The 13,160-nt window shown below is 41.6% G+C and overlaps 1 protein-coding gene across 2 annotated transcripts in view; it reads left to right on the forward strand.

Moving 5' to 3' along the window:
- LOC142561175 (pseudouridylate synthase RPUSD2-like) overlaps window positions 1–13,160 on the forward strand; it is a 58,316-nt gene that overhangs the window by 17,126 nt on the left and 28,030 nt on the right. For both annotated transcript variants that reach the window (XM_075673427.1, XM_075673429.1), the window contains exons 5-11: window positions 641–728; window positions 862–940; window positions 4,810–4,951; window positions 7,104–7,240; window positions 9,490–9,543; window positions 10,855–10,946; window positions 11,033–11,102. In XM_075673427.1, coding sequence (XP_075529542.1) covers window positions 641–728; window positions 862–940; window positions 4,810–4,951; window positions 7,104–7,240; window positions 9,490–9,543; window positions 10,855–10,946; window positions 11,033–11,102 — 662 coding nt within the window. The remainder of the gene's footprint in view (window positions 1–640; window positions 729–861; window positions 941–4,809; window positions 4,952–7,103; window positions 7,241–9,489; window positions 9,544–10,854; window positions 10,947–11,032; window positions 11,103–13,160) is intronic.

A 13,160-nucleotide genomic window follows, 5' to 3' on the forward strand; every position in this document is an offset into this window, starting at 1 on the left:
CTGCCAAACTATTCTTTTTAATAAAATTTGTTTTCTTCTTCTTCAATGTTTATGGTAGTATTGTCTACACACCACTAACATTTTCTTATGTTATAAAAATTTTACAGTGCCTCTTTAATGGTTTCTTTCCACATCTTCCCCAGCACCTTCTTATTTGCTTGTTGAGTGGTGTTGTTAACAGCTAAACTTCCCTTCGTCTCTGGATGTGGACCTCTTTAGTGTCGAGACAGGTAGAAACAGCTGGGCTGTATCAGCCAGAAAGATAGTACTTTGGCACAGTGAGCTTTTAGGTCCATGAATTTTGTCTTCTCTAGACATGTTGCAATGTCTTATTTAATTCAATGGGTGTTCAACATTAATTGCCAGAAATTGCATTTTTGGACGCGGAGGAAGTGCAGCTGACTCGCAACTTTCTGGAGCAAGCTAAAGTCTGCTTATGGGCGTGCTGATTTGGGGCTCCATCTTCTGTATTGTGCACCACACACACACCTATTTCAGTTTGTCTTGTGTTTAAAGTGTTACTTCAAGCATATAATTTTGGTATTTAAGATATGCCTATCGAGTGTCTGAAGATTGATTGACTGTTCATGGTCTAGTCCATTCCTTTTTTGACCACCAAGCATCTGCAAACTTTTAACAGGCATGAAGTTCCTGTTCTTGGAGCACCCATAAAGATACTTCATAATGCTGATGACATGATTGTTGTTGATAAACCACCATCTGTACCTGTAAGTATGCAAGCTTTGTTCTTTTTATGCACATTGCTAGTAGTGGAAATCCCATTGCTAGTCACGTTACATGGTGTAGTAGTTTAGCAGTGGTAATTTTCTCTAACTTTACTCTTTGATCTTGTTTCCTGAGGTCCATCCATGTGGAAGGTATCGTCACAACTCTGTTATTTTCATCCTGGCCAAGGAACATGGCTTGCAGAATTTGCACAGTGAGTGTCCACATTACTAGTCAATAAGTGAGCAGCTGATAGTTCGTTTAGCAGAGGAAGGACCTCACATCATAAAATTTGCTAAGATTGTTCCGTAAATGGGCATCAAAGACATTGAAATGTGTATCACAGTTGTCTAGACAAGAAGTGCACAGCACCCTATGCAAACTGAATCTGGATGAGTGCAAAAGATTATGCTAGATGCACATTGTCTGTTTCGGCTGTTGTTACGTGCAACAATGCACTGCACGCTCTCTTCAAGTTCAACAGTTGCCAATTGCCTCGGAGTTATCTGCACAACTGGCAGAAACGCTCGCAGAATGTTAGGCCGAGAGCACAAGAGGCCACCTGGTGGTGTGGCATTGCAACTTTGAACATGGCCTCAACATTGGGCAATGTACGTGAGCTTGCACATGTGCATTCATATTAAGAAAAACATTGTGTATGTAGGTTTTCTGTTGTTTGGCAGAACGAAATACTGTCAGCATTTGTTGAAACACCCATTGGCAGGGAAAAATAGCGCCACCACTTCTCATTTGTAGTTACTTAAGGGACACCAAAGAAAAAAATAACTTTACATGTATTAGGAAATTATGGTTCTACAATACCAAAAAAGCCACTGTTACCATGAAAGGAAGCTTGATGGGCCAGAAAAGACACAAAATTGAAAGAAAGGTAGTGGTGCTGCCTTAAGGTTCCCGCAGCAGGTTGCCATGACATAATGGATTTGACAGTGTCTACAAGGATCTAGCTAACTGCTCACTGGTAAAAAAGGACTACATTGCACTCTGAAGAAACCAAAGACTCAACCTAGCAAGCTTCAAGAACTTTTTCTCCATGACATCACACTGACTTATTGACACTAGGATTTCGGCGCGAAATTCAAGAAATTGATGTTCGAACTTAATGTTTTCTTCCATTACTGAACCTGTTTCTGCAAAAGTGATGAAAATAGTAGTTTTGGAAGAATACTTTATCAATGTAAACTTATACAAGGGTTCTCTTTAGTGTTCCTTTAACTCCGTAAAGAGCTCCTCACCAGGCCACATAGCAAATTTTGGTTATACGCTGGAAGTTGTTACGTGCCCTCTAAGGAGTGTTCTAACACAAGAATTTTTCAGATTAGTTCATTAATAGCAGAGATAGAAATATTTGAAGTGTGAATCTATGATTTCAGGAGGTGAGCTTCACTGCCAACATTGACACTCTCTCCACTTGCCCCATGTAGCCTCTGCAAGTGAAATTCCTTCCCTGTGGTCTCCCATAACGTAGCCAGAGGATCATGTGGCAAATACATCACGGGCCCCACCTTCTTTCTTTTTCTCTCTCTCACATTTTTGCTGAGTAGCGCACTTCCGGTGACGGCCTTGTGTGCGAGGTGTTTCATTGGTCTCGTTTCGCATAGTGGACGATTTTGCATGCTCTGCACGAGAACACCTGATTAGCAGTATAAGTCAGTGCCACAATCACAACCACTGAGGCAGGCTCAAGAGGATGAAGGAGTATGATCGCAGTGCTGGAGCACTGTAGAAAATCCCAGTTTCGTTCTGTGCACGTGTAACTGCAAGACGTGGGAACCAGCAGACAAAATGGAATTACATCTCTCTTGCAACGAAGTAAAACTATAACATCCAGACATTCGGTTTCTGTCTTTTATTATTTCTCTAAACTTTAATTTGTCTATTGAAGCAACAGATTAAATAAATCACGGATGGTGCCTTGAATACTCGAAGTCGTGTGTCACTATGAGTGACGTCACAGCACGGCCATGTACATAGGTGCACTTTCACAATTGACATCGACTGTCCAGCTGGGAGCACAGCGCCTGCAAGAAGGGCAAACTACATTTGATTAGAAATTTAAGCTCTTTCCACAGAGCGTAGGGATGTAATACTTAGCAGATACGATTGTTAGCGCACATTGTGTGCACTGCGCTTGTCAGCTCAAAATGGCCAGAGTTCGTGAGGGGCCCTTTAACTCCGCGCATCGCAAGGGGTGGTTTAGGGCACCTTTAACGACATTATTCCACATGAAAGTTCCAATATCCTGTTTAGTTATAGACAAGCCTACTTAAAAATGAATGAGTGAATGAAATTTTAAGTGGCACTAGGTGATCACATCAAGTGATCACAAAGATGACACTACAAAGAAACAAAAGATGCCTATATAGTAATAAAATGTTTTATGCTATCTATAAATGCATTATTTCACTCAGACGATGCTTGATTCAAAATGTTATTCCAGTGGTATTTATTATAAAAGCAACAAAAAGTTATACATGCTTCATGTATAGATTCGAAATAACATTTTCTGCAATAAAAAAAATCGCCTTTTTTTAATTCTATATATTTCGATGCCATCCTTAGGACTTTGAGTTCCTGACATTTTGACTGGTACTGATTAATCATTGATTCAACCCTTGGAGACCAGATCCTCTCTAATTGGGCACGTAATGCCTCCCTTTGCTCCAGTTTTCTTTGAGCCTCAACATATTGATGTAAAAAGTAATTTCTGCAAAATAATGAAACAGTGTTGGCATTCAATGTCATAATATGCTAGAAGGCAGGATGTAGTCTTGTACAGTACTCAGCTGAATAAGCTTCAGATAATCTCATTTACATGTAGAGCATTCAAATTAGGTCGTTTTTTGTTTTGTTTTATGAGGTTTTACTTGCCAAAACCAAATAAGTCCGCGGGTGTTTTCGTATTTTGCTCTCATCAAAATGCAGCCGCCATAGCCGGAATTCAATCCTGCAACCTCATGCTTAGCAGCCCAATACCATAGCCACTAAGCAACCACGGCAGGTCGTTCAAATCAGGTCTAAGCACCCATTCCAAAACAGTGATCCTGTCAACAATTTGCTTTGGATGAGCTTAGCTCATGAACAAAAATGATCCCATTTTCAAAGTGATTTGAACGAACTTGGCAAACTATTACATAGATTGCTGCAGTGTCAGCATTTGAAATCCACTGTTATTTCGCTCTTTTCTGTTTTTACTACTAGATGTCGGCACTTTTCTGGGGCCTTGAAGGCCGCCTTGATTCAGTCTTCGTGTTCTACAACATAGATGGCAGCCACTTCGTCAGTGCTGCAGAGGCATGTTTATTGTAGTTTGTTTTTTGCTACATAGATTGCAGCACTTTATCAGCACTCAAAGGCCGCTTTTTTGGAATTGCATGCTTTTCATCACCTTTTCACAGATTTGTAACGATGGCGCCTGCTACTGACAGCTCTCACATGAGTCGCACATGCAAAAGAAATCTACCGTCGACTCTGGTAGTGAAAGTGAGAGTGAAAGCGACGCAGGGTAAAATAGCGTTTTTCTTCATTTCCAACTGTACCGTTTGTGGCAATAACAAATACATATATGTTGCATAGTGAAGGGGTAAAATGAGGTTCTCGCGCTACAAACATGAAGCAAATTAGTTGAAAAGGCTTTATGGCTTGAAAATAAGCCATAATAAAGCTAGCAAAATAAGGTCACTTTTCGTCAAAATTACAAAACGAACACACCAAGTTGGGTGAGTTGGTCAGTTGACATCTTTTTTTACGTATATGGGCAGCGCAACACAGACAAGGGACAAAGAGTGGATGACAAGCATATTGTCCGTTCATTGCCCCCCGTCTGTGTCATGCTGCACATATACGTAAAAAAATATATAATAAAACCACTTAAGGGGTTAAGAGCATCATAGGGCATTGCTGCCCAAGGCTGAATCACGCCAATTACACACATGCGCACAAGTACTTGCAAACCTAGAAAATGTACTAATTGTGAATTGTAGGCATATTCTGGTTTATTCTGAGTGTAGTTTCTCAGTTAGTACCAGTAGTGCTTTTCCATGAGTGGTGGTGTATTGGTGGCAGCTGTGCACAGGCTGGACAGGCTCACGTCTGGACTGCTGCTTATGAGCCGCTCAGTGGACAGAGCCCGGGAGCTGGAGAATGAGATCAAGGGCCGGCTGGTCGCCAAGGAGTACCTGTGTCGAGTTGAAGGCTGTTTTCCAGAGTGAGTTCTTTCTGCCTTTTCAATGTGATTTGAACGAACTTGGCAAACTTTACATAGACTGCTGCAGTGTCAGCATTTGAAATCCACTGTTATTTCGCTCTTTCCTGTTTTTACTACTAGATGTCGGCACTTTTCTGGGGCCTTGAAGGCCGCCTTGATTCAGTCTTCGTGTTCTACAACATAGATGGCAGCCACTTCGTCAGTGCTGCAGAGGCATGTTTATTGTGGTTTTTGTTCCCTGGAGAACTATCTTCTCATTTAACAGGGCTAGTGCTTAGCAGCGAGGCACATTGAAGATTATGAAGTACAGAAGCAAGTCATAGTTAATATATTTGGTCATTGCTGTCCAGGGTTTGTGGAGATAGGTTTGCATAACTGGGGGATGAGGCACGGGTAGGCACCTCGGGCCCCACAGGATCAATGTGATATCTTCAAATACTTTTAGTGCCTTTAAAATGAAATTGGCCACAAGCGCAAGCTGTAGACTACCTGACCTCAAATATCATGGTTGGTCGAAAGGAAAATATTTTTAGAAGTAGCATGGCCACTGAGAAAAAATGGAAACAGTTTAGCAAGAAATTTAATTCTTTCATCACAATGCTAGAGTCCACACATCCTATGGCCAAGAAGATGCTGCACAGAAGTGAATGTTCAAATTTACTAGACACCCAGTCTGTTCTGTGGATCTTGCCTCGAGTGTCTTTTTTTCTAAACTGACATTTCATGAAGGATCTTTGATGATGTCAAGTTTTCAGTGATAATGAGCTCAAGAGTCAGGAGTGTATTTGCGGGAGTGCATCAAGACTTTCTTTATACTAATCAAAGATATTAAAAAGTTATGTTTGATATGCAGCAGCATTTGAAGAAACCTGGGTTGAATAATAAAATGTTGTCTTTGTACTGGAGTTTTCGATTCTATGTTAAGCTTCAAATTTAGTGAACACCATTTGTGCTCTATTCTTTGGCTGATAGAAAAAAGGGATGGGAACACTTTAAATTGAGAGTTTAGTGTTGAGCATGCAGGCCACCTTTAGGACATAAAAGTGCAGCTGCCCCCTGTTCATCGTGCATGCAAGATTTTATATCTGTAACTTAGGTTGCGCATAAATGTCCTAACATTGTGTTTTGTCTATATCTTTTGTATTTTTTAAATAAAATTGTATCCTAATTAATGCGTTTTTTAAAACAGCTGTAAAATGTTCCATTTGATGCTTGTACAATTCAAGATGCTTGTATTTACAGGTCAGTCTGCTGTTAGAGGGAACAAACGAGCATGTGACTCATTTTCCACGCAGCGCCATGTACGGGAAGCAGTGAAAACCAAGCGCATGCGCAAAATGGCGCATGGGCGGTGCATGCCACGCATCGTCTGCTGTCCCCCATCGCTTCTCTTGCGTGTGGTTGGGCAACCACACGTCTTGAGCCGCGGTTGCAAAAACTAATTTAAAGGCGTAAACTTGCACTTGACTTGCCAGCCATATGAATGCTAAGAGCATAGGAATGACCGAGCTTTCAGAATATTATAGGCGACATGAAGCGCTGTTTTTCTGAAGGAAACCGCATTCGTGTGTTATTGCATGGCAGATCGAAAGACATTCACTTCGGTGATGTGCCGTGGCGATTGACTCAACGAGTGCCGTTTCACACATGCGCTTGGATTTTGCTGCTTTCCTTACATGGTGCTGTGTGAAGCATGAGCCATGTGCTCGCTTGTTCCCTCTAGCAGTGGACTGACCTGTACATGAGTTCCATTAGTGTACTACATTAGTTGCTAATTTGCAGAAAGTAATAATTCTCTTTTATGTTAACACACAAATAGTTGACATCCCATTTTTGTAATGCGAGCTGCTGGGGGAGGCATAAAAATTGATTTGAGAGCTTGATAAGTGGTACATTCCTTTGTATTTTATTGCACACAACCTTCTATTACGATAAAACATGCAGTTATGCATAAATGACACTCCTTTTCTTTCTGTCTCCCTGCTACAGTGGCAAATTGGCTTTGGTGTTTTGTTGAATAGCACAGGGTTGCTGGCTGAATTAGTTTTCTTTAAGGCTGCTTTACAATTGTAATTTTTTTTCTCTCCACTTTGCCACAATGCAAGTTTTTGGCAGTGTCCTTAGTGCCACTCTATTTTCAAATGCTCTGCAGTGACACAGTAACCTGCTGTGAGCCGATAGAGGTTATCTCTCACAAGATTGGAGTCTGTGGTGTGAGCGCTCATGGGAAGGAGTGCAAGACAGAGTTTAAGAGGCTCAGTTACAACGGAAAGTCCAGTGTTGTGCTGTGTAAGTTATTGAGAAATTGTTGCATTTTTGTGTGTTTTAGTGCTATTAAATCCTGGCGACATGGCGGGCACAAGTCCTCAAACACACGTTTTGATTAGGTTGCGTCTCACAGGTGTTATGTTGTTGCTAGGGTGAGCCGTTGCTTATGGCCCAGTTAGTTGTTTGCTTTCCTCTTACTCTTTTGATGCAATTATGTATGTTTCTGCAAGTTTTCATGCTCACTTTAATCCAAGCGCCATCTGATATAATCCCACCACCACGGAAACAATCTGAATGCCAGACTTTTTATTCTGGGTGCCAAACATTTAATCCTAGTGCCAACGTCTTTAATCCAACTGCCAGCAGCTTTAATACAAGTGCTAATCAATTTAATCCATGCAAGAAAAACATCAAAAATGCCAATCTTAAATGGCTGAAACACTGAAATACAGTTACCAGAATATGGCAGCAGAAGATGGAACATGGCAGATTTTTGGTGTCACTGCTGAAATTTATAAAATGAATGACTGTAGCATTTTGCTTGAGACCGATAGACATGCATGGAGCACTTATACTAAAACTAGATTGCACCAATAATATCATGCTCTGCATTCGAGGTATCAGTGTGCAGTTATAAAAAAAGGCAGTGCTGAGTTGGTTGGGTAAAGAGTCTTATGCGTAAAGGTGGTTGCTTGTCTTTTCTGCAACGTGCAAACGGAAAGGCAGGGTTGTATAAATTTTTTTTGCATAATTAATACAAAATAAAAAGAAGGAACCTTTTAATTTGTAGTTTTAAGTTTTTTTCCTGGTCTGAAGTGTGAAGGCGTCTTACACCATCCCGCTTTTCCAGCCCAGCAGATGATTTTTCGTGCATCTGCAAGAAAGTCCCGAAAGCCGTCAGCTAGCAAACAACAGTAAATTTGTGCCACAATGCAAACAGCTGCGCGCATGATTAGCCGAAATTCTGTGATACCAATTAATAATTAAACTGACAGGTGCTCAATTGTTCAGTAAAGTTCTAACCAGATGTGCTTTTAGCCTTTATTCAATCTCTAAACATGTAAATTAATCACTTTTTAAAACTCTTACCGCTTTACACCAATAAGTTAGGTCATTACGTCGCATTTATTTCTATGCGCAATACCGCAGTCATTCATTTGATAAAGGTTAGCAGCGACCACAAAATTTAGTCGGGTCATCTTGCAGAAACTGTACATCGGTGTTTCAGCCACTTTGATTCACAGTCATGATGTTTTTTATTTATTTATTTTTTTCTTTTGCATGGATTATATTGACTGGCGCTTGGGTTGAAGCTGTAGGCGCTTGGACTAAATTCACTATAGTAGGATACAAGTTGAAAAAACAGCAGTTGGCAACCAAGGTGCACAAACCGTGTGGGGTTGTGTTAGTCTGCCAGCCAATCACAGAAGCAAACAAAATAATCGTCATGTGACATTTTTAAAATGGCGTCGTACTTGATACCTCCGGAGTGTCTGCTGTTCTTGAAGAGTCTTCTCATCAGTGGGAGCGATGAAGTGTGCAACAGACATGGACAAACTCTGAGCATTTCACTCTTCAAAAGTCTGTGGTACAGTTCATTTTATTTCTGAGCCAGTTTTACTCGTGAAACTTCACTGCCAACTGAAGTGAAACTTGACAATAAATAGTTGCAGCAAAGCAAGCATTTTATTCCAGTTCAATAAAGAATGAGGCTTTTGCTGTTCCGCTAGACGAGTGAAAAGGTACAAAATTAGCCGCTTATCATTTCATTTTTGTGGTTACCGCCTTATTTAGGTAACAAGAAAAGTTTGAAGTACGAACTATATGCAGCCTCGCGGAGGAACAGTGGCTGGCGATTTAAGGGTGTGGGCACAGCTTCACTGCAGACTTCAGTTGTATCCGACCATAGCATGCAACCTATTTGTGCTGGCACTGAGGTTAATAAATGCAATGATGCCAAGATTAATTTTTTGGCACTTGCATTACATAGTCTGGCACCCACATTATTTCCGTAGCACTTGGATTAAAGGGAGCAGGAAAACCTGTAGTAGCCCTTGAGTGTAAACTCCTGTAAAGGATTGTACAGAGAGTCTTTGTTTACAAGGCTGGTATGGTAGCTGCGATTACTTGTGGGAAATGTTACTGGTGTTGTGTTTACCTGTGGAACTTCTAAGTTACGACTCATAGTTGGCTATTGTAGAATTTAAGGTTGCTGAAGTGGCATTTGACTGCAGTGGTGAAAGTATGTAATTACTTTTTCTCTGCCTCAGGCAAGCCATTCACCGGCCGCATGCATCAAATCCGTGTGCACCTGCAGTATTTAGGCAAGTAAAGATACATGCATTGACTTTATAGGGTGGTCATCCCTAGAGCTGCATAACTTTAACATTGCTCCCTTTGCCGAGGAAAAAAAAAACGGCACTGAGAAGGGAAGGAGGTGTGTTTTCTGCAAGAAGTATTGTATGCAAAAATATAAAACCAAATAAAAACAATATAATGTTGTAAAATGTTGAGTACAAACATTGTTTCATTAGAATTTATTGAGAGGCAGGAGAATGAACAATTTGCACCCATTTGGCTCTCGCAGCCCGAACTGGTCGTGCCAGCTGATGTGATAAGCCCCAATAGCAGATGGCTGCTGAGAAGATGTATCGGAGAGAAACATAAGTTGTGCTAGGACTCATAAGAGAAAGCTCAGGAGAAAATGTGAATGGCCGGGCCGGGCCGCTCAGTCTCGCAGCCTCGAATAGCACAACAGTTTCATGTCATCGAACAGTAATCTGGTTGCAACAATTCAGTTGCTTGGCATGTGTGAATGCCTGACAGAACACTCGCAACACAAGTAATGTTTCAATTTAGGGAGAACCATGAGACCAGCAAATGGCATGTGTAAGGATTGAAGCAGCAGCTGGCACTGTGAGGAAAGAACCATCTGCACTAGTGGAAAACAGGCCAAGTGGCAACCCTACACCAATTGCAGAAGTGAAGTAGTAATAGCAATGATTGCAATACTATCCTGTTTGGGTACATATATAAAGAACAAGCAGTTACAAATTTTCCTGAAGCTGAATGCTTGTAGTACGAAAAAGAACAAGATTAATTATACAGGTTAATACCGTACTAATGTTTTTGGAATGCAGGATGCTCCTCCATAAAGCTTCTGCACTGACAGGTTGCCATTTTTTCACAATTCTCTGATTGTGCATGGTGTGTTTTTGTGCAAGCCCATCTTTGGGGAGTGCTTTTTGTCTTTATTTTTGTTGCCAAACTATCCTGAAGCAATATTTTGATGGGTAGTACAAGCAAGTCTGTTTGCAGATTTTGTTTCTCCCTGTTAGACATTACATAATTATTACATTCTTCTGGTAAATACAATGCACTGATAGCTCAGATTTTTGTTTGTCAGATCCTTATAGTGCGTGTGCATGACAGGGAGGTTATCCAAAGGACGAAGCTTTATATGTGTCATATAAAAGTTAAAATTGGCAGACAAAGAAAAATAAAATTGGTGACCACTGAGTTGTTCATAGGTGAGATTTGGCACATTGAGGACCATGGGTAGTTGAAAGTATAGATAGGCATGTGTGGTTGCACCTTTCACACATTTATTGCTTTGATTGATTTTATTCTTGCAGGTTACCCAATTGTTAATGATCCACTCTACAATCACACAGTTTTTGGATCTCAAAAAGCTAAAGGTGGCCTCACAGAGAAAACAAAAGAACAGGTATTGCTGGCGATCATGTCAAGAGACTTGTATTTTTTAGATCACATTATGTGGCCCTTTATGACATTTTGTGATGTAATTTTCAGTTGGTGGAGGACCTTTTGGAAGTACATAACCTTAAAAAGTGGCTGGGCCCTGAAATGGATTTGACTTCAGGTAAAAAGAAATTTTCACATGATCCTTTGCATTAGTATAAGAAGTGACTCCGGAGCAGATGGACATGTAACACATTTTAATGTCTTTAAGCAGTTCTAAAGTGTAACTGTAAAACCTTTACCTTCCAGATTGCATGTCTATCTTTAGTACTTTCAAATCGATACCGTATTTACTTGCATAATGATTGCACTTCTTTGTCAAAAAAAATTGACGCAAATTCAGGGGTGTGATCATTACACAGGTTAAATTTCCAGTGAAAAGAAACATTTTCTTTTTTCATCCCGTGTTTGCTGCGGGATGACAACGGGTCAACAAGCAGGCAGCTGTCGCTGTCAGTGCGGGACACCAAAACAAAAGTGGCAGCCGGCGGAGCAAGCCGAAAGCGCCGAATGCAATTATTTTTTCTTTTCGTGAGTACATGACGCGCATTGAAACAGTTTCTTCCATATCAGTAATGAATAATACTGTTAATATCGGCAAGTTTGCGACAATAACGTAGCCATGTCCACTTTGAGGGGACAGAAACAGATGGGTGCACTTTGCTGCCAGTGACATAAAAACACATGTTGAGCATGCTGCTGAAACTGCGGCATTTGTCTTCACAGCTATCCTAATATGGCACGTTTCCGCTAAGGGTGGGCGAATATCTTAGCTGCGTTACAAGCGTCGGTGTATGAATAGAGTACACTTCTAACGTATCAGTGTAAACGTGGCCACTATCATTGCTGCTCGCGATTTGTTGCGTGCCCACGAGTGCAGACGAGAAGAATCGAAAGGCGCATTTTATGTTGTTGTTGACCAAAACCATTATGACGCCTACAAATAATAAAGCCGAGGAAAGTTTGGGTGTAGCTTTTTTTTTTTTTTTTTCGTGGAAGTGCGGAAAGTGATGAAAGGAATGAAATGGGGCATCTGCTTAAGAATGTTGGGTGCGTGCAGACCGCTTGGTATGTATTCAAGAGTCATTCACGTAGCATTTGACAGATGGTAAGTACGATCATCATTAGCTAGACTTGGCACACGACATATCGCTGCGACAAGTTCAGGGTGCGATCATTACACGGCAAAGAAAAAAATAGAATTCTAACGACAAAATTCAGGGGTGCGATCATTATGCAAGTAAATACGGTAATTTAACTTGCAAAGCTTCAAGAAAACTGTAATAAGGGAAGCTTACCCATTACTGTTAGTAGGGAAGGTTTCCAACCTACACCTCATGTGGTGCTGCTGGTGGCTTATGGGATATACAGTCGCCAACCGTTTATTCGGACCTCATGGGGACTGCGGAAATGTCCGAATAAACAGGTGTCCGAAAAAGCAGATTAAGAAAAAAAAAAAGAAATCCTTTATTTCCACACACTTATTCGGGCTCGGCAGTAGGCTTGAAGAAATCGTGAATGCGCCGTTGCACGCTGTTCCGTTTACGCACAATCAAATAAGCCTGAATCTCGGAGAGGGTCGTACAGTCACTATAGGCGGCTGAAAGCACAGTCACTGCTTGTACACGCTCCGCATGCGACGGCAGCGTAGCTCATGGTGCGTTATCCTTCGACTGGGAGTCATCGTCCGGCAGTGCAGCAGAAACCTGACGAATGATCTCGCCGTCATCGAGTTCTGCGCATGTCAGTACAGCAGTGTCGGCACCTGTAAAACTGTCAAACAAGATGGTGTCCGGAATCGCAATGCAACCACTGCGCAGGTCTCGGTAGAACATTTTCGGCGTCAATAGGGAGCACATCGGAAGGCGACAAATCCTAGGCCTCCCGGCACCCGCTTGCCGGCATTCCCCAGCGCAGTCTCCGCAGGCACAGACGGCACCATTAGACACTTGACGTGATGTTTCCGTATGCCGCGTTAGATCACCGCAACCTCCACACAGCACACAAAGCAAACATCATTGCACCGTCACTCCGGCACCAGTCGCACAAACAAAAAACGTCGCCTCTCGCAGCGTCGTGCACGAAGAAACAAACAAATCAGCTGCTGGATTGTCTTGTCATGGCTTACTAAGCTGAGACCGGAACTGCTGTAGCCATGAACCAGGCAGAAGCGATGATG

This window comes from Dermacentor variabilis, chromosome 1 (genome assembly GCF_050947875.1).
Source record: "Dermacentor variabilis isolate Ectoservices chromosome 1, ASM5094787v1, whole genome shotgun sequence".
In the NCBI taxonomy this organism is placed as follows: Eukaryota; Metazoa; Arthropoda; class Arachnida; order Ixodida; family Ixodidae; genus Dermacentor; species Dermacentor variabilis.